Source organism: Myotis yumanensis, unplaced genomic scaffold (genome assembly GCF_028538775.1).
Source record: "Myotis yumanensis isolate MYYU_CA2020_CCGP unplaced genomic scaffold, mMyoYum1.0.hap1 SCAF_18, whole genome shotgun sequence".
In the NCBI taxonomy this organism is placed as follows: Eukaryota; Metazoa; Chordata; class Mammalia; order Chiroptera; family Vespertilionidae; genus Myotis; species Myotis yumanensis.
In genome coordinates, this window is record NW_027223769.1 from 28,132,434 (window position 1) to 28,150,501 (window position 18,068).

General features: G+C 57.6%; 1 protein-coding gene and 1 long non-coding RNA gene across 3 annotated transcripts; one reads left to right on the top strand and one right to left on the bottom strand.

Annotated features, from left to right (window-relative positions):
- Positions 1-338: 338 nt before the first annotated feature.
- RIPOR1 (RHO family interacting cell polarization regulator 1) lies at positions 339-9,853 on the bottom strand. Of its 2 annotated transcripts, none has more exons than XM_070398159.1 (22): positions 9,729-9,853; positions 8,778-8,904; positions 8,507-8,659; positions 8,273-8,351; positions 7,261-7,284; positions 7,111-7,164; positions 6,820-6,972; positions 6,655-6,718; positions 6,516-6,559; positions 6,312-6,437; positions 5,748-5,896; positions 5,544-5,673; positions 3,723-5,462; positions 3,517-3,635; positions 2,658-2,790; positions 2,310-2,445; positions 2,025-2,186; positions 1,599-1,757; positions 1,264-1,460; positions 1,092-1,175; positions 889-979; positions 339-751 (listed from the first exon to the last, which is right to left on the bottom strand). In XM_070398159.1, the coding sequence occupies exons 1-22, from the start codon at positions 9,745-9,747 to the stop codon at positions 654-656; spliced, it is 4,041 nt and encodes a 1,346-aa protein (XP_070254260.1). In that variant the 5' UTR covers positions 9,748-9,853; the 3' UTR covers positions 339-653. The 2 variants fall into 2 exon arrangements, with proteins under 2 accessions (XP_070254260.1, XP_070254259.1); XM_070398158.1 differs by having other exon boundaries at positions 3,517-3,638.
- On the top strand, positions 9,276-12,255 carry LOC138996901 (uncharacterized). The gene is made up of 2 exons (XR_011468873.1): positions 9,276-9,421; positions 11,460-12,255. It is a non-coding gene; the product is annotated as an uncharacterized lncRNA (long non-coding RNA).
- The last annotated feature ends 5,813 nt before the right edge of the window (positions 12,256-18,068 follow it).

An 18,068-nucleotide genomic window follows, 5' to 3' on the forward strand; every position in this document is an offset into this window, starting at 1 on the left:
GCCTCCTGGCAGCAGGGTGCTAGCCGCTGGGGAGCCATTCCCAAGACTGGCACTCTGGGCCTTCTCTAGGCCAACTCCGTGGTTTGGCTCCGGCCTGGGCCCCTAGCTTCCAGGCCCAGAGCATGCCCAGCCAGCAGGCTGATCCTCAGCAACACACCACCACCCTTTTTCTCTGCCCTCTTCTCCAAGCCCACTTCCAGCCCCTGGGCTCTCTTCCACCCAGATTTCCAGGGCAAAAGCACATGTCATTGTCACAGTTGGAGTGTGGGCATGTCAGGAAGGCCACAGCCAAAGGGTGCTGGAACCAGAAGATCAGGAGTACACTAGGCCAGGCCATGTAGGAAAGGCATTTTGCTTTTTTATTTCTGTAAAACTCTGTAAATAAAATACAAAACCAAGGGAGGTGATGGGGCAGAGGCAGGACGGCCAGGCCCGGGGCACTGATCTGTGGCAAGTGTGCTGAGCTGAGGCTGGGAGGCACTTGACTGCAGGCACTGACTCTACCAACCCCAAGGGCAACTGAAGAATATATTAGATTTTCATGGATAGGAATACATGGGGAGGGGTGTCTGGAACCAGCCCTCACCCTCCCTGCCACCTGGTGAGCCCTGAAAGTGGGTGGATGTGGCACTGAGAGCCAGTGTGTGGGGAGTTTAGAAGGCCGTGCTGGCCATGCTGCCGGGCCCGAAGATGCGGGGCAGGGCGTCCAGTGACTCTTCTAGCCGTCGGTGGGCAGACTGTCCCTCTTCCCCTGCAATGAGTAAGGATGGAATCAGGAGGAGCCCTAGCCTTGGTCCTCCCACCCTTGACCCCATCTCACCCCTACCCCCGTCAGCCAAAATGTCCCAGAACTCGGCTTGACCTCTATCTCCCAGCCCCCAGCCTCACCACACTGTTGCAGGCTCTGCCGAGCAGCTTCCCTCACGACTTCTGTGTCCGTTTGGCACAGGTACACCAGGGGCTCAATGCCCTCAGGAGCCTATCAGAGGAGGAAGCACTGAGGTGGGCCCACTGGAGCAGATGGAAAAGCCCAGGGCCCAGGGTTGGGGGAGTCCTGAGGGGAGATAAAAGGGTTGGTTGGCAGGGATCACCTTGATGCAGCCTAAGGCCAGGCAGCCAGCCACTCTCGTCTGCACGTCCTCATCCTCGAGTTGGTTCAGGAAGCACAGTAGGGCCTGGGTAAGGGTAGGAGGGCATTTAGCCAGACACTGGGAGCCTGGCACCCCAGCCTTTGCCTTCAAGGGAGCCCTGCCCCACTCTCACCCTTTCCCGGAAGGCAGGGCCTAGCGACAGGCTCCGGAGCTGGGTGCTGACAGCAGCCATGACCTTGTTGTTGCCATGGACGAGCAGGGAGCTGAGGGCCCGAAGCCCATCCCTTCGTAGCCGCCCCTCAGGTGCCAACCTCAGGGCCTTGAGCACAACAGCCTGATCATCTGAGTTCAGGTTCTGCACCAGTAACACTGAAAGAAGGACCTTGGAACAATGTAGCAGGGCAAGGAGCTTCCTGGGGTGGGGTCTTCTGTACATTCATGTCCTTATCCAGACCTCAAGGCCCACACATAGTGTTGGGCACTTGGTGATCGGGGCTACTGCCTCACCTTCCTCGGCGGTCTCCGTCACATAGGCCTCCATAGAGGGGCTGTCCAGGGTTTCCACATAACTCCAGAACTGGAAGACAGTGAGCTGCTCTCCAGGGCTTGGCTGGGGCCTCCTGGGCAGCTTCTGCCCCAGCATATCCTCCAGAAACTTGACACACACTGTGGGAAGCAGTGCCAAAGACCTCAGGGTTTGGACGGACCCAAGCCCTTAGAGGAAAGAGTGCTCCCACCCCAGGCTCAGGTCCAGGGGCCCCTTATCCAAACCCTACCCATCTGGGTCCTCTTGCACCAAGGCACACGCCTTTGCTATTTCTTCTCAATGCTCAGCTCAGCACGTCTGTGTGAGCTGACCTGGCTTTCCCTGCGGTCCCATCACTGGGGATCTGAGAAGGGAGGGCAGAGGGGGCAGGCAGGCAGCCTACTCACCAGCCTCAGCTAAGCCTGGCTGGCGCAGGGAGAGCCGGGCACCGTACTGATTGCAGAAGGTGAGGAGCACCTGCTTCACAGGGCAGATGAAGGGGCTAAGTCCCTCTGTGCACTGGTCCCAGAAGGTCAGGAAGCCAGGCCGAGAGGCTGAGAACTGCACCACTGTGAGGAGGTGCAAGAGACGGTCAGCAACCGAGTAGGCAGGTGGGCAGACAAGTGTAGGTGGCGTAGAACAAGGAAGGAGCTTCAGGGCAGTCACCAAGCCAGAGCCCACAGGGCCTTTACCTTCCTGGGCAGAAGTAGCAGGGATTTCCCATCGCCTGCTAAGCTCGCATACCACCTCGAGCACTCGGGCCTCCCGCAGCAGTCGCTCCAGGGCCCATGCCTCCTGACAGCGTAGCGGCCCAAATGTGCCCAGTTTCTGGAGAATAGGGTGGGCCAAGTAGCTCAGATCTCAAGGGAGAACTTGGGGAGAGTGAAGCCCAGGGACTACAAGTCCCAGCATGCATTAGGAGAGATTAGAGGGAGCCAGAGTGTGGGAGGTGTTCAGTAAGAGCCAGATGCCAGGGACCTGGGGCATTGGGGATGGAACTCAGAGTAAAAGGAGCGTAGGGGGGATGCCACTAGCCTCACCAGCAGGAGGCGGCTGCAGTAGTACAGGTGCTGGACCAAGGCAGTGTCCAGAGCCGGACACTCCGTGCTGAGGGGATGGGCACTGGGTGAGTTGAGGCTGTCTTCAGCCTTAGGCTCCAGGCTGCTTGGGGGCCTGAGAGAAAAATTGTGGCAACCACCTTAGGAGTACATATCATCATCTGGTCACCACTGTATTTTAATAAAGTTCCCATCCCAGAAGGGAAGAACAGATGCACAGACAACAGACAGACAATGGGTAAGTTCATGGAGAAATTCCAGGAGGAAGGGGCTGGGACCAGCAGGTGGTAGCAGTGGTCTTCAGAGTCCATCTGCCCTGTGCCACATCCAGCTAGGACTGTGGGATTGCAAGGGGATAGTCTGTGCAATGTGAAATGCAAGGGGCTGTGGCCCAAGGGGCTCAAGGCACAGGGCTGTGACCTGGGCAGCAGCCGATGGAGGAGGGGCTGGGCATGAGCCTCAACTTGGAATTTTCAAAGGCCACTTGGTCACAGAGAGCTGAGGGGCCAGGCTCTCCAGGACAGCCGTGGGGAGCGCCTGAAAGGGTTCACGAGCGGATGGAGACTGGTGAGGGAAGCAGACATTGCAGGGTGGTCAGAGGCAGTAGGGATAGATGGGGTTAGAAACGGCATCAAGGACACATGAGGAGTACATGGGAGGGATAAACACAGATGCACCCACAAGCAAGTCCACCCCTCCTGTCCACTTCCAGTCTGGCTGCACTACTCATATGCTCCACCTGGCCCCACCTCACCTTCTCCTTTCTTGCCTTACTCCTTCACCTGGCACTCACCTCACTTATTCCCCCTCACCTAACCCCATCTCACTTAGCCCCCGTCACCTGTCTCCAGGACCATCGTTGTCTTCATCTTCATCCTCATTGAGGAAGCTGAAGCTCTCCAGGGCATGCTCCACAGTGATGCTGAGACTGGAGGCCCGGCTGCGAGTCAGGCCTTGTCTCTGCTGGGGTTGTGAAGGGAGTCAGAGCTGTTGCCATGGCCTGGCTGCCCTTCCTGTGCTGCCACAGCCCAGCCCGGCCCTCCTTACCATGAGCAGACTCTCCAGGCGGATCACCTCCTGCTCCAGGCCCTGCAGCTCTGGGAACTGGCCACGATAGTCATCCAGAGCAGCCATTAGGGCCCCCAGTGCCTCCTCCAGCCTCCTGTCTCCAGCTCCTCCCGTTGCTCCTGGAACTGGGGCCTGGGCAGTCGTGGCCAGGCTAAAGTCTGAATGCTGGGGCCCAACGGTTAAGGGTGAGGGAGGGGGGCTTGGGTTCTGAAGGATGGGCTCTGGGGGGCCTGGGGAAGGGCTTGTAGGGGGTTCCAAACTGGAGCAGGCAGGGCTTGGGTCGGAGGTGCTTGGGGCTATGGGATCTGCCTGAGTGCAGGGAGTGGAAGCTGGATGGCTATGGGACAGTGGGTTGGGGTCTGTGTGTGCAGAGGGGCTGGGGAGCGTGGCGAGGTCTAGAGAAGTGGAAGGGTTTACAGTTATAAGGGTGGGGCTTGTGACAGGGTGGGTGGGGCTTCTGGTGGTCTGGACTGGGTCCTTAGCATCGGTGGTTGGACTTACAGTAGTGTGAGCTGACATACTGGCTTTGGGAGTAGGGCTTGCGGTAGTGTGGGTGGAGCTTGTGGTATGGGTGGAGCTTGTGGTGGTGTGGGTGGGGCTTGTGGTGGTGTGGGTGGGGCTTGTGGTGGTGTGGGTGGGGCTTGTGGTAGTGTGGGTGGGGCTTGTGGTGGTGTGGGTGGGCATTGTGGTAGGCTGGGCTGGGCTCTGGGCACTTGGTGTAGGGCCTGTAGTAGTGGGGGTAAAGAATATGGGTTTGACGGTGGGGCTTGTGACAATATTTGTCAGGTTTGTGACAGTGTGGCTGGGGCTTGTGGTCTGGACTGAGCTTGTAGTGTTGGGGCTAGGGCCTGTAGTAGTGGGGGTAGAGAGTATGGGCTTGATGGTGGGGCTTGTGACAATATTTGTCAGGTTTGTGACAGTGTGGCTGGGGCTTGTGGTCTGGACTGGGCTAGTAGTGTTGGGGCTAGGACCTGCAATAGTGAGGGTAGAAAGCACTGACTTGTGGGTGGGACTTGTGGTCTGGCCTGAGCCCATGGCAATGGGGCTAGGGCCTGTAGCAGTGAGGGTGGAGGGCTTGGGCTTGTGGGTAGAGCCTGTGACAGTGTGAGTGACGCTTGGAGCACTGCTGGTAGGGCTTATGGCACTACAGGTAGAGCTTGAAGTGGTGTGGGCGGGACCTGGCAGTTCAGGAGAGCTAGAGTCCAGAGTCTTGTGGAGAGAGTTTAGATATACAGATGGGACAGGGTCTGTAGATGTGTGAGCAGGGCCTATTGCACTGAGAGTGGGGCTTGTGGCAGAATGGCCAGGATCCAGGGCAAGAGGGTCAGGACCAGGATGCTCCCTATGGGTGGGATCTGGGTGTGCAGGTGGGTTAGGTCCCTGGCTTTCTAGACCCTCGGCCTCTACTGAAGCTTCAGCCAAGGCAGCATCCACACTGGCCTCACTGATGTGGCTGAGAGTCCGGCTGTAGGGGGCATGCCCATTGGCCAGGACTGGGGCCATGGCTCCCTCCTCATCCGTGGGCCCGGAGGTGGGGGTCTGAGGCCTACGGAAGGCAACTTGGATGGGCAGAGGCTCAGGCTGCTGCACCAGGGGCTTTGGGGCTGAGGAGTGGCGGGCACTGCCCGAGAGCTGCGGACTGGATGAATCGTCCGAAGATTCGGATGACAGGGACCATGCTGTCCCATTCTCCAGCTCCTCCTGCCGCCTCAGCATATTCTGGGAGAGAGGAAAGGGCATTTCAGGACCATTTTCAGACCCCTGGGGGATAGTGGGGCCTGAGCCTGGGTTGTGACTCACATAGAAGGCCTGTTCCCGAAGCGAGGGAGTGTCTGGTGGGCTCTGGCTATAGGTGGAGAAGCGCTTGGTGACTGTGGAGGCCTTGTTGACAGTAGAAGCAGCTGAGGGCTGGTCATCTTTGTCGAAGGGGCTGGGGAGGAAAGAGGCTGTTAGCAGATGCCATTGGCTCCTGGCCCTGTCCCCAAGCTCCTCAACCCCACCAACCTCCATGTGACTTCCAGGCTGAGTTTGATGGTGCCGAGGTCATTGATGTCCACAGCCACAACTTGGGGCAGGGCGGCAAACAAGTCCTTGGTCTCGCAGGAGACGCTGCCTACAACCACGTGGTTGGCCAGGCCCTTCAGCTCTGTCACCTATAGCCAAGAATGCATCATGGGGTCACAAGAGTGTAGAGGTCATGAGATCATGGGAGATCAAAAGTCTGAATTTGCATAGAGGTTTTGCAATGGTCACGGGGTCATGGGGTCACGAGGAGGTTGCAGGGATGGGAGTTCTCTGGGTAACGGGGCCATGGAAGCCTGAAACACCCTGTGAGCACGGGGATCAGAGAGGTCTAACTTTGTAGAGTCACTGAGGTCATGGGGATCACTGCCTCATGGGGACTTAGGGGGTCAAATAGGCACAGCATCTGAAGACCATGGCATCACATAGTCACAGGGCCATGGAGCCAGGAAGGGTGGGTCACAGGGTTGTAAGGATCAAAAGGGGTTCACAGGGTCCTGGAGTTACAGGATCATGTGTCCTGTGGTCCTGGGCAGAGACATTAACCTTGATGGACAGGAATTCCGTGAGCAGAGGAAGAAAGACGGTTTCCTCACTGTCCCACACCTGCTTTCCACTACCCTCAATGCGGCCCCGTAGTTTCCAGCGCTGACGCCCGTATTTCATGCAGATCTAAGGGAACAAGCAGGATGAGGCAGCCCTTGGTGTTGTGACCCTGCCATCCCAGCCCTTCCCTGCACATCCTCATACCTCATACTGATCACCCACACACAGCCTGGCGAAGCCAGCCAGTCCTGGGAGTGGAGGAAAAGAAGAGCCCTGTTGAGGGAGGGGTCTCAGGCACACACTTCCCTCTCCCTGCTACCGGTCTGCCCCCACCACTCAGTACCTTTCATCCGGAGATGGAACTCTCCCAGCTGTGCCTCCAGCTCACTCTCCAGCAGACACATGCTCTGGGAGGGACAGGCAGGGACAGGAGAGGGTCAGCAATCAGTCCCCTCTGCCCAGCTCTGCCATACCCTGAGCCTCTGCCTCCTGGGCACCCATCCCTCACCTCTGTGTACTCTCGATGCCCGCGAGTGGCCTCGGCCAAGCTGTCCCGGGCCTCACGGCTCCCTGGGGACCCGGTGGTGTAGGCACGGATCATGTTGCAGGCACCATCCCGGAGACGCCGCTGGACACAGTATGCCTCATATAGCTCGTCGATCTGGGCAGGTGAGTGGAGTGGCAGTGGGGGGATTGAGACTCACTACTGGTGTTGCTCACCCAGGGCTTAGCACCCCCATCTCCCTAAAACACCCAACCCCGAAACCCACACATGTATTCATGCATGCTGTATATGTACCTTGCTGGCATGGAACTCCAGCCGTCGCATGAAGCGTTCAATGGACTTGACTTGCTGGGGGAGAGGTGTGTCAGGAGGAGCCTGAGGCCCAGGGCCCTTTATCCTCCCCCATGAGCCAACCTCTTCCAACACCATTCTCTATACACTCACCTTGTCTAAGTCATACAGGAAGCCCTGCAGGGGAAGATGAGAGGGAGCACTTAGAAGGTATGGTATGTGTTCCAGCAGGGCACTTGCTACTCAGACCCATCTAGCTCCTCTCCTTTTTTTTTTTTTTAATGTATTTTTATTGATTTTAGAGAAGAAGAGGGAGGGAGAGAGAGATAGAAACATCAATGATGAGAAAGAATCACTGATTGGCTATCTCCTGCACAGCCCCTACTGGGGATCGAGCCTGCAACCCAGGCATGTGCCCTTGACTGGAATAGAACCTAGGACCCTTCAGGGAACAGGCCAATGCTCTATTCACTGAGCCAAACTGGCTAGGGCTGGCAGGCTAGCTCCTCTCCTTTACAGCCTTCCTCCCCCTCACACCATAATCCACAGCCATTCCAGTCAAAGCAGGAATTGACCAACCTTTCCACATGCCTGAACTTTGCTGGGTACTGGTGACAAAGATATGGTCCCCAAGACCCTTCCAGCACCCTTCCCCCCATTTCTTCCCTGGGGTCCCTCCCTTAGCCCACTCCCTTTCCTGCAACCCTGCAACCCCTAGGAAGAGAGCTCTGTGCTACATGTGTGGTTCCCTCTACCAGGGAACTCCTATTCATCCTTCAAAACCCAGCAGAAGTGTCTCCTCCTTTGGGAAGCCCTGAGCTGTTACCTAGGAAGAACCATGGCTCTCCCTCAATACCACTACAATATAATCTCCTGTTATTCATGCCTGTGGGGGTCCACCCACCCCACTGGAAGCTCACATGGGCAGGCACTGGGTCCCAGGCAGAAAGTGCACAGTCTGGGCCGGGGAATGTGGGGATAGAAACTTCCCCAACCTTTCTTAATATCCCCTTTTCTAGTCACACCTAGACCAAGTCAAACCAGAAAACAGCCTTGATGTCACCCAGGGTTGGCCCTGCCCAGCCCCCTCCCCCGCCCCCCGCCCCCCCTCACAAGGGCAAAAAGCATTAGTAGTCCAGGGCATCCTCACCAACCCTTCACTCACCAGGCGGGAATTCCTCTTGGATTCCTTTATCTGCACTTGGAGTTTCTCCTGCTCCTGCTGGTGTACTTCCAAATAGGCCCTGGGAAAAGGGGTGACAACAAAAATTAGCTTACCTCTACAGCCTCCAGCTACCCAGGGTGCGGGCAGTGGGGAGAGGGCGTGAGGCTGGGGAAGGTTCCCACTAGAGAAAGAGGACGGGGCGGGGGTGGGGAGGTTGGGGAGGGAGTTGCTTACGTCAGGCCCCGCTTGAGCGCAGCGTACACCAGGTCCAGCCGCTCTGGCTGCGGGACCTTGGGGGCTGGGTGCGCCACTGCAAACATCCTGGACACTCGAGAGAGCGCAGGGGCCTTCCGCGGGGGCCCCGGGGGACTGAAGGCCGGGAAGCTCCTGAAGAAGAGGCTGCACTCAGAAAGGGCCAAGAAGGAATCCCCCAAACCCTCTCTGCACACTCAGCTCCAACCCAGTCTGACCCTCTTGACCCCATCAGCCCCCCTCTGCTGCGTACCTGGGCCCCCGCTCGTGGCTGCCGAGGACGCCTGCGAAGGACTGGCTCCTATTGACCCGGGCGCTGAGCAGGCGGCGCTGCGGCCGCACCGACAGGGACATCATGGAATGAGTCCGCGCGGGGCTCCCTGGGGGTGGCGAGGGCGGGTGTCCAGCGCCAATCGGGCCCTTGAACCCCCACCCCGCGGCCCGTCCTCCATATCCTATTGTTGCCGGACACGGCCTGACGACGGGAGTCCGACAACCCCGCCGGCCACTGCGCTAATGACAGGGCTGCCTCGGGCGTCTCGGCCTTGGACTCTGCGTGGCCTCGGCTCGGCCCCCACTTCCTGCAGAGGTGCAGGCTCCGCCCGCGGCAGGGGGCAGGAAGGGGGGTCGCGCGGGGACCCTCCCCCGGCTGGGAAGGGGCAGGAAAGGGGCGGGGCGCGCGAAGAATGTGCGGAAGCGCCTGTTTACCCGGGGGCGGGGCAGACTCCGCAGCCCTGCCCCTGATCTCCCCCCAAAGTGGACCGGGAGCTCCGCGCCCGCACCCAGTAAGGCCGCTGGAGGTCACCTGGCGGGGCGGGGTGCACGCTTTGAGCCCAGCGGAGCTGCCCGACAGGCCCGGCCGGCGCGGGTTTGGCTCCTGCGACCCGCCCGCTCCGGGTAAGCTGCTCCCTTCCAGCCCCCCTCGGTTCCCAGGCGCCCAGACGCCAGGGCCCTCCCGGCGCCCAAAGCCGGGGGATTCCCAGAGTGGGGGGCAGTGCCGAGAAGTGCCCCGCCCCCTCCACTTTCCAGCGACTCCGACCTGGAAACTGAGTCACAGACGCTTTCGACCGCGCCCTTAGCAGGAAGAGATCTTCCATGGACCCCCACCCCTCTCCGGAGAAACACGCACCCCGAGCCCCCAGAATCCGGCCCGCACCCCGTGGAGCTAGCCCCTGAGCCTTCGCAGCCCCAGGCCGGGTCCTACCTTTCTTCTTGGTGTTCATGGTGGGTCCGGGACAGCCCCCCACGCCCCGCGCTTGTTCCCACGCCCCGTGTCCCCGCCGGACCAGGGCCACTCGTCGCCCGCCAGGCTGGGCTGCGCGCTCGCTCCCAGTGACTGGCTCGGGCTTCAGCTCTTCTCGGCGCCGCCCCCCGCCCAGTTCCTGCCGCCTGACTCAGCCCGCCGGGATGGGGCGGGACGGGCGGACCAGGGGGGCACCCAGGCCTCGGCCTGCCCCGCCTCTGGGAGGGGTGACTGGAGGTTCCCCTCCGAGCGGGGACTGGCGGGGATCTTCACGGGTGGGATCAGCAGTGTGGGTAAAGGGAGTTAAGCCGTGAATATGGAAGGATAAATAGAATGAGGACACAGTGCCGGCTGCATTGGTAGCAGTTTGGCATACGGGGCTCACAGAGTGGCTGTTGGTTAAGGCGTGTTGAAAAAGGGCTGAACACACAGAGGGCTGAGAGTTGGGGTTCTGAGTGTGAAGGCTAGAGAGTGGCAGCAGAGTGGAGGGGCTGTGCCCATGGAGGGCATACAGTCAGGCGCTGACCATGAGGGGTCAGAGAGGCTGAGAAGGCAAAGGAGCTAAAAGTGTGGGATATCCTGTGTTGCTGCCTCGAGAAGGAAGCAGAGAAAGAACTGGGTACAGCCCCATGCACCCCACCCATCACCCACAGAGGGGGTGCTCAGTCTGGGCACTCTCCCGCCCCACCACCCCAGGTCCCAGGCAAGAGAACCCACTGTCCAGCCAGGGCCTCCTCTCTAACAGAAGTTGCTTCCTAGGGTGGAGCCCGGTCCTGGCCTCCAGCTCCCATGGACAAAATCCCCTTAGTGTGAGCCCTTTCCTGGCCCAGTAACTCTTCTTTGAAAACCCCTTGTTGCCTGGAGGTGGTAGCTGAGTGGTTGAGCATTGATCTATGAACCAGGAGGTCACAGTTCAATTCCTGGTCAGGGCATATGCCCAGGTTGCAGGTGGCAGCCAATCAATGATTCTCTCTCATCATTGATACTTCTATCTCTCTCTTTCCCTCTCACTTTCTCTCTAAAATCAATTTTAAAAAAATAATTTTAAAAAAAAGAAAACCCCTTGTCCACCTCCAACCAGGATAGAGGTCACCATGCCTAGGGTCCACTGGGCATCCCATGTCCTCAGAGGGGCAGGTGCTCTTCCATCTCAAACACTCTTGCTCCTTGATGCTTAGTTCTGTTGCATTGGGTTTCCTTTCTCCCCAAGAGGCCCACCAGCCCTCTATAGATTCAGATGCCAGATGTCCAAGGACCCCAGTTTGAGAAATGCTATCGCCTATTCCCTTCTTGAAAAATGGGTGCTATGCACCCTACATTGGCAAATATGCATTCAGTGAACTGCCTGTCCAACATTGGCCTCTGCATCCTTCAGCTCCCCACTCCCCAGCCACGGGAACACCCCAGCCTTATCACCTGGCTCCGGAAGGCCCCTTTCCTAAATCACACTGACTACAACCTTCAGGCTCTCCGTCACCCCCACCTCACCTGCTTCTACCTGAGACCTCTGGGGCTCTCAGCTGATTTATTCAACTATTCACTGAATGACAACCCTGGGCACTGCCCCCGACCCAGGGAAGAGGGCCCACATGACTCCAGCATGTGCCAGTAACTGGAGATACAGCCGGAATTGCACAGACACCACCCTGCACAGAGCTCACAATCCGCCTCTGCTTTCTTTCTCTCTGCCAGCTCCCTCCTACCTTCTCTTCCCTACCTTCCCTGCACACCCTTCTCCCAGCCTGAATCCACAGCCATGACTCGTCACTCGCCTGCTGCTAATATCCCCAGCACTCTGTGCTTCTTCCTACCTGGCAGAAACCAACCTTGGACAACCTGACTCCCTGACTTCTCTGCACCTGCACACAGGCTGGCAGGAGCTGCCAGAGGCCTTGGCCCAGCAGCTGAGCTGGAACTGCAGAGCAATTCTCAACCTCGGCCGGGCTCTCATTTCCCGCTGGAGAAATCCTAGTCATCTCTCTCCCTTCTCATAGAAGAGGAGTGTTTCAGACGTTCTCCACAGGCCTCAAACAAATGCAAGTCACTCCCACATTAAAAATGAAAACAACCCTGGCAACTACCCAAATGGCCATCAGTCGATAACGGAATGCTCTACAACAAAAAGAATAAACTACATGCAACAATATGGATGCATCTTACAGACATGGTGTGATGCTGAGTGAAAGAAGCAAGGCCACAAGAGAGGCTATAGGTATGATTCCTCTGATGCGAAGTTCAGAAATGGGCCAAACTCATCTATGGTTATAGAAATCGGAATAGTAGTTACCCTTGAGAATAGTAGTTACCCTTGAGGGCTTCCAGGGAGGTGCTGATGTTCAATTTCCTAATCTGGGTTCTATTTCCTAATCCTATGTAGTTGTGTTCCCTTGTGAAAATGTATCAAGCTGTACCACTGAATGTGCCTGTTCTGTATGCATATTATATTTCAATATCAAGTTGACTTTAAATAAATAACTACACAAAGAAATGAGACCCTCTGTGGACCCATGATTTTTTTTCTAGCAACCCCACCCCTCACCCCCTTTCAGAGCCAAGTTTACGGAAGAGATGTGTACTTCCATTCCCTCTCCACACCACCCCCTCCTCTTCTCATCCTGGACCGCCTTCTGTACCCACCACTCCCTGACTGGTCTGGACGAGGTCACCAGTGCTTCCCTGCTGCTGAATCCAGTGTCCAATGTTTAGTCCTTATTCTGCTTGATCTCAGCAAAGCTTTTCACTCTGTGGCTCTCCTCCTCTTCCATAAGCCCTTCCTTCCCTTGAATTTCAAGAGGCAACATGCCCCTGGTTTACCACCGATCTCTGGCTGCACATCTTATTTTCCCACAGAGGATCTGTCTTTCTCCCCATCCCCAACTGGGGCTCATTCTTCCCACCCTTGGGCTGTGTACACCTCCCACAGTTCAATGCCATCTAAATGTTGCCAGCTTCCTTATCTCTTCTTTGCCCAAACTGCTCTTCTGAGCCTCAGGCCTGTGTGTCCAACTGCCTGCCTGTTGTCTCCCAGAAGCTGAATGACAGTGCAGAGTGGGTTTACAGGGATGTGCTGACTTGGTAGTTCCCAAACTGAATTCACCACTTCCCTCCACTGTCTATTGACCCCGTTCCATGAGACAGAAACTAGGAGTCATTCTGGATGCTTCAGTTTCTGTTACCCTCAACATCCACCAAGCCACCTCCTTCTGCCATCTCTGGATCCTGCCCCCTCTCCTCTACCCCAACAGGTAGAATTCAGGTCCAAGCTACACCAACTCTCACGTAGAACCCTACTGCAGCTTCTTAATGAACTCCCCGTCTCCACTCTTACCCGTAATGATCCATTCCTTTTCAGAGAGAGCAGACAGGAGGGAGGGAGAGAAACATCGATGTGTCTCTCTCATATCAACTGGTTGCCTACCGCAAGTGCCCCAACCAGGGGCAGGGAGTGAACCTACAACCAATGTACACACCCTTGACTGGGAATCAAACCTGTGACCCTTGGGTGCACAGGCCAGCACTCTAACCACTTAGTCACACGGGCCAGGTTGATCTATTCTTTATTCAATAACAATAGTGCTCTCCTTAAAATTCCAGTCACCTGACAATGCCAAAAACAGTGCTTTACCTAGTGCTTTCTATAGGCCAGACACTACACCAGCGATGGCGAACCTTTTGAGCTCGGTGTGTCAGCATTTTGAAAAACCCTAACTTAACTCTGGTGCCATGTCACATATAGAAATTTTTTGATATTTCCAACCATAGTAAAACAAAGACTTATATTTTTGATATTTATTTTATATATTTAAATGCCATTTAACAAAGAAAAATCAACCAAAAAAATGAATTCGCGTGTCACCTCTGACACACGTGTCATAGGTTCGCCATCACTGCACTACACCGTAATTGACAAACATCATTTCATTTAATTCTAGCACCAACCTTATGGGGTACGTCTTATTAGTCCCATTTCATAGATGAGAAACCTGAGGCTAACTGGCTATGGGCAAGACATTCCTTCACCTCTTTGGTCTTCGGATACCCATCGGTTAAACGAGGGTAACAATATTAATAACAACAGCTATGTCACAGGGCTATTGGGGGAATGAAATGATATACTTTCCTCCATAAGGGGTGTTTGGGGAAGGCAGAATTGCATGTGAGGTAGGGAAATTGGGGTGGATACACTACCACACTGAAAACACACAAATATTAATTGTTGTTATTAACAATTATTAACCTGCCCAAGATTACACAGCTGGTAAATGGCAGGGCCAGGATTCAAACTCAGGAGGCCGGACTGCAGGACTCTATAAATCTTTAATGTCCCTCTATTCTGACTCTTGTGAAACATCCATGGGTAACTTCCTGCTCCAAAGACAAAGTCCAGACTCTCTAACATGACCCACAAGACTGTCACTTCCCTCAGATACCTTCAATCACTCCTCCCCTCACAGTCCCCTGCTCCCCCCAAGGTCTTTCTGTTCCAGCTACTGAGATTCTCTCTCAATACCTGCAAGGCTCTTCAGCATTTGAGCAGCATCCCCCATTGCTCCTATACCCTCTTCCAATTACTTTCACCCTGACCAATTTCCCTCTCCTTTTTTAAGTCTTACCCTATGACTTCTTCCTCCAGGAAGTCTGCCCGGGGTTGGTTCCCCTTTTAGGTATCTCATAACTTCTCCCTCTGATCCCTGAGGCCACATAACTAGGTCTTCAGTTCTCCTTTAGGGTCTGTCTTCCAACCAGACTGTGAACTCTGGAGATTGGGGCCCGTCGGGTTGGCTCACTGCAGTACCCCCTGGGCCTGAAGGAGGCAGGGAGCTGAATGGCGGGGCGGGGGTGGCGGAGTGAACTGGGCTGCCCAGACACAGGAACAGCAGATCCTGAGCTATTGGAGGGGTAGATTTCAAGTCTGGTCTACCCTAACTCCATACCCCACATACAAGTGTCCCTGTCCCTTCCCCACTTTCTCATATCAGCAAGTAAGTTTCTACTCCCTGGGATGGGGCAAGGTAGGGGTCTCCTGGAATTCTGGAACTGAGTGGGTGGGCTGGATCAGAGCATGCTGAATGTCCCATCGATTTTCTTTCTCTGACTCGGGCTTTGCTGCCACCAACCCAACCCTGTTGTCCCACAGGGACCAGGATATATTACTGTTGGTCCAGACTCCTCCCAAGTGACTATCGGCATATCCATCTGAGTGACCATTTCATGGGGTGGATTGGCAGGATCTCCCTCTGCTGCGGGGAAAGGAAAGAACTGAATCCCTTGAGCCGGGGGTTGGCTGACAAGAGCCAGTGGATTTTCTGGACTCACACCAGCCCTGAAGTCTGCTCTGGACATGGGAAAGAACCCAGGTCCCAAAGGTAACAGGGCCTGCAGTGGAGCTCTGGCCACCTTAATGACTCTAGATCCTGCGACCCCCAATGCCCTCTACACACCCAAACTGGTGCACTTGTGTGAGACAGGAGGTCCCACCACCTGCGCGGCTCGGCTCAGCGGTTTGCCAAACCAATCAAACCAGGCCAATCGCCTCTTTGGAAGTCCCAGTCCAGCCCCGCCCCATTGCCCAGCCACGACAGCCCCGATTGAGGTAAACAGAAGCTAAAAATAACCCGGGCGAGGGGGGCTGCGAGGGAGAATGGGGTCCCTCCTGGGCCTGCCCCGGTCTCCATGGCTATGCCCCAAACCCGGTTGCTGACGTCATGCCAAACGGCTGGAGCAGGGAGGGAGTGGGGCACAGCACGGCCTGGGACCCCCCACCCCGGAACCAGGCGGAGGTAGCCCGGTGGCCTCACTTCCTCCCGGCCCCCTCCCTAGTCAGCTGGTCACATTCCCCAGCCGGCAGGCTTCATGCTGGAAGCCTAGCGGCTTCCTGGGGCCAGGGCCGTGGAGTCCCAGGCTCTGCGAGGGGTTGCCCTGACTCAGCGGCACCCTACCCGGCACCCTACCCGCCAGCTTTTCCACCCCGAGGAACCATCCTGGCACCCTGCGTGTTCCTCCCTCCCCCACTCAAGTTCAGGCTCCCAGCTCTCTGGCTGTTGCCCCAACAGGATCCAGGATTCAGAGTGAGGGTTGAAGTGGGAGCTAAGTCAAGCCTCCTAGTGTCTTGCTGGAGTATTTTGTACTTCACTCTCTGGCTCTCATCCTCCTCCCTCCTCCCCTTCTCCCCCTCCTTGCCACGGAGGTGGATAGTACGTGCAGAGGCAAGAATTTTAATTCCCACCTCTCCAAACCAGCTGTGTGACCTTGAGAATACTACTTAACCTCTCTGGGCCTGTTTCTGCATCTGCCAGATTGTCAGAACCCTCCAAGAAGGCTGTGCGGGCGCTGAATACTACAGACCCAGGGCCAGGCCCCACGGATGGTGCCTGGGGCACCGTTATTGTTATATGAGGCTGCACGTAGAATGTGCTCACCCGCCAGCCTGAACATCCTTTAGGAGCAACCGGTAGAACTGGCCTGGAAGGGTCAATCCCAGAAGTTGCACTCAGGCCTCACCGGGGGAGGGGGGTGCTGAGACCGAACTCATCCCCGGTGAGCAGCCCCTTCCCCAAACCAGTTCTGCAGGGTGTTCAGGCCTGGCTGCTGCAGGGACCCCACACCAGCCTCCAATTCCCAGGGACAGGGTCTGTTCTCCCACCGCGCAGGAGCGATCCTCTCCGGCTTCAGCCGCACCGGGTTGGGCGGAAAGCCCAGGCCAGGCTCGGACACCTCGGGCCAGGCCCCAAAGCGGCTTAGGTCGGTCGGTGGGCCCGGGAAGATGAGCTCATCTTGGAGGCCGACTTGGACCCCCTTTTCGCCTCTTCCCCGTTCCTAGCTCAGCCTCTCCAGTGGCGAAGGCAGCGGGGCTCCCGGGAAGCGACCATGCCAGGGCCCGGGCTGGCGCCGAGGTCCCGCCCTCAGGCCTGGCCCACTCCAGAGCCCGGGGCACCGGCCGCCGGGGACTGGCTGTGGGTGGGAAGGAGGCAGCTCCGGGCGCGGCAGGGCCGCAGGCGACGGCTTTTGTGGGGCGAAGCTGCGTCCTCCGCGCCCAGGGGGAGGGGAGGAACGACACCGCGCGGCCCGGGGCCCGAGTACGGGGTGATGTGGAACAGGGCCGCAGCCAGGGCAACAGATCCGGGACCTGCGGGGCGGCGCTGGCTGGGGACTGGGGGGCAGGGGGGGGCATCGGACCCGCTGCTCCAGCCCCCACCCGGACCGCGGCTCCCGGAAACGGCGGGGACACTCACATGGCGGAGCTGGGCTACGCGGACCTCGCGCTCTCTCCGCTGCCTGGCCTGGTCGCACCGCAGCTGCCGCTGTCGCCGCGGCCGGCGCCCGCCTCTCCCAGCACCCGCCGCCCTGCAGCCCCGCTCCGCCCCCGGCCCGTTGGGCCCCACCCACTGCGCTCCCGCAGCTCGGGCACCCCTGGAGGCGCCCACTGCTGGCTCCGCCCTCTGGGCTAACGGGGCAGCCGGTGGCCCGCGGAGTCCACCAGCCTGCGGGTAGGCGGGACCCTGGCGGACGTCAGGGTGGCGAGAGCGCTCGGGATCGGCGGGAACAGGGCGGCTCTACGAGAACCCCTGGCCAAGGCAGTCCCATTGCTTCCCACTCATACCCCCAAACCGGGTTCGTCCGAGAGCCCCACTTGCTGGTCCCCGCCTCAGATTCCATGGCCTCTAGAGACTTTTCAGCACCTCTCCTCCCCACCCCCACCTCCCAATCTGTGACCTCCTGAAACAGTTCCTGGAGCGGCCGCTGTTGGGTTGGGTTGGTTAGAGGAAGGAATCAGGGCCAGTTTCAAAAAGGGAACAGGGAGGCCTGAATCCTAGCCTTGGACCCCTTCAGCCATGCCTTCTGGGCCAGCCTCGGTTTCCCTGCTGTGGGGGCAGGTTGCCGCCATCTGGGCTCTGAGCCAAGCTAGGCAGTCACCATTCATTGGGTTAGACATCTAGGGAGTCTTTGGTCTTGCTTTTAGCATGGATGAGTTATCCGGGCTTGGGGCACATGTCGGCCACCGGGGCCAGAGCCCAGTCCTTTCCCATGAGGGGTGTGGAACACTGACTGGCTGTCCACCAGAGCGGGTTGAGGTGGAGCTGAGAGCTGACCCACACTGGTGTTCAAGGGCCAGCTCCACTCCCCCACCCTCCCATCAATCAGACACCACTGGCCCTCTTCAACCTGGATGCTCTGGGCTGGGCCCCTGGACCACTCAGGCTTTACTGCTGTAGTCCTTCACCTTCAGAGGCAGCACAGACACACCCAGAAGTGGTTTGAGGGACTTGAACAGGTTCCTGAATAGCCTGGCTGGTGTGGCTC

Coding starts and splice junctions, on each gene's coding strand:
- RIPOR1 (XM_070398158.1), bottom strand. Junction 5,897..6,311: donor CGGAATTCCTGTCCATCAAG/GTTAATGTCTCT, acceptor TCTTGGCTATAG/GTGACAGAGCTGAAGGGCCT. Junction 1,461..1,598: donor GACGGAGACCGCCGAGGAAG/GTGAGGCAGTAG, acceptor TCCTTCTTTCAG/TGTTACTGGTGCAGAACCTG.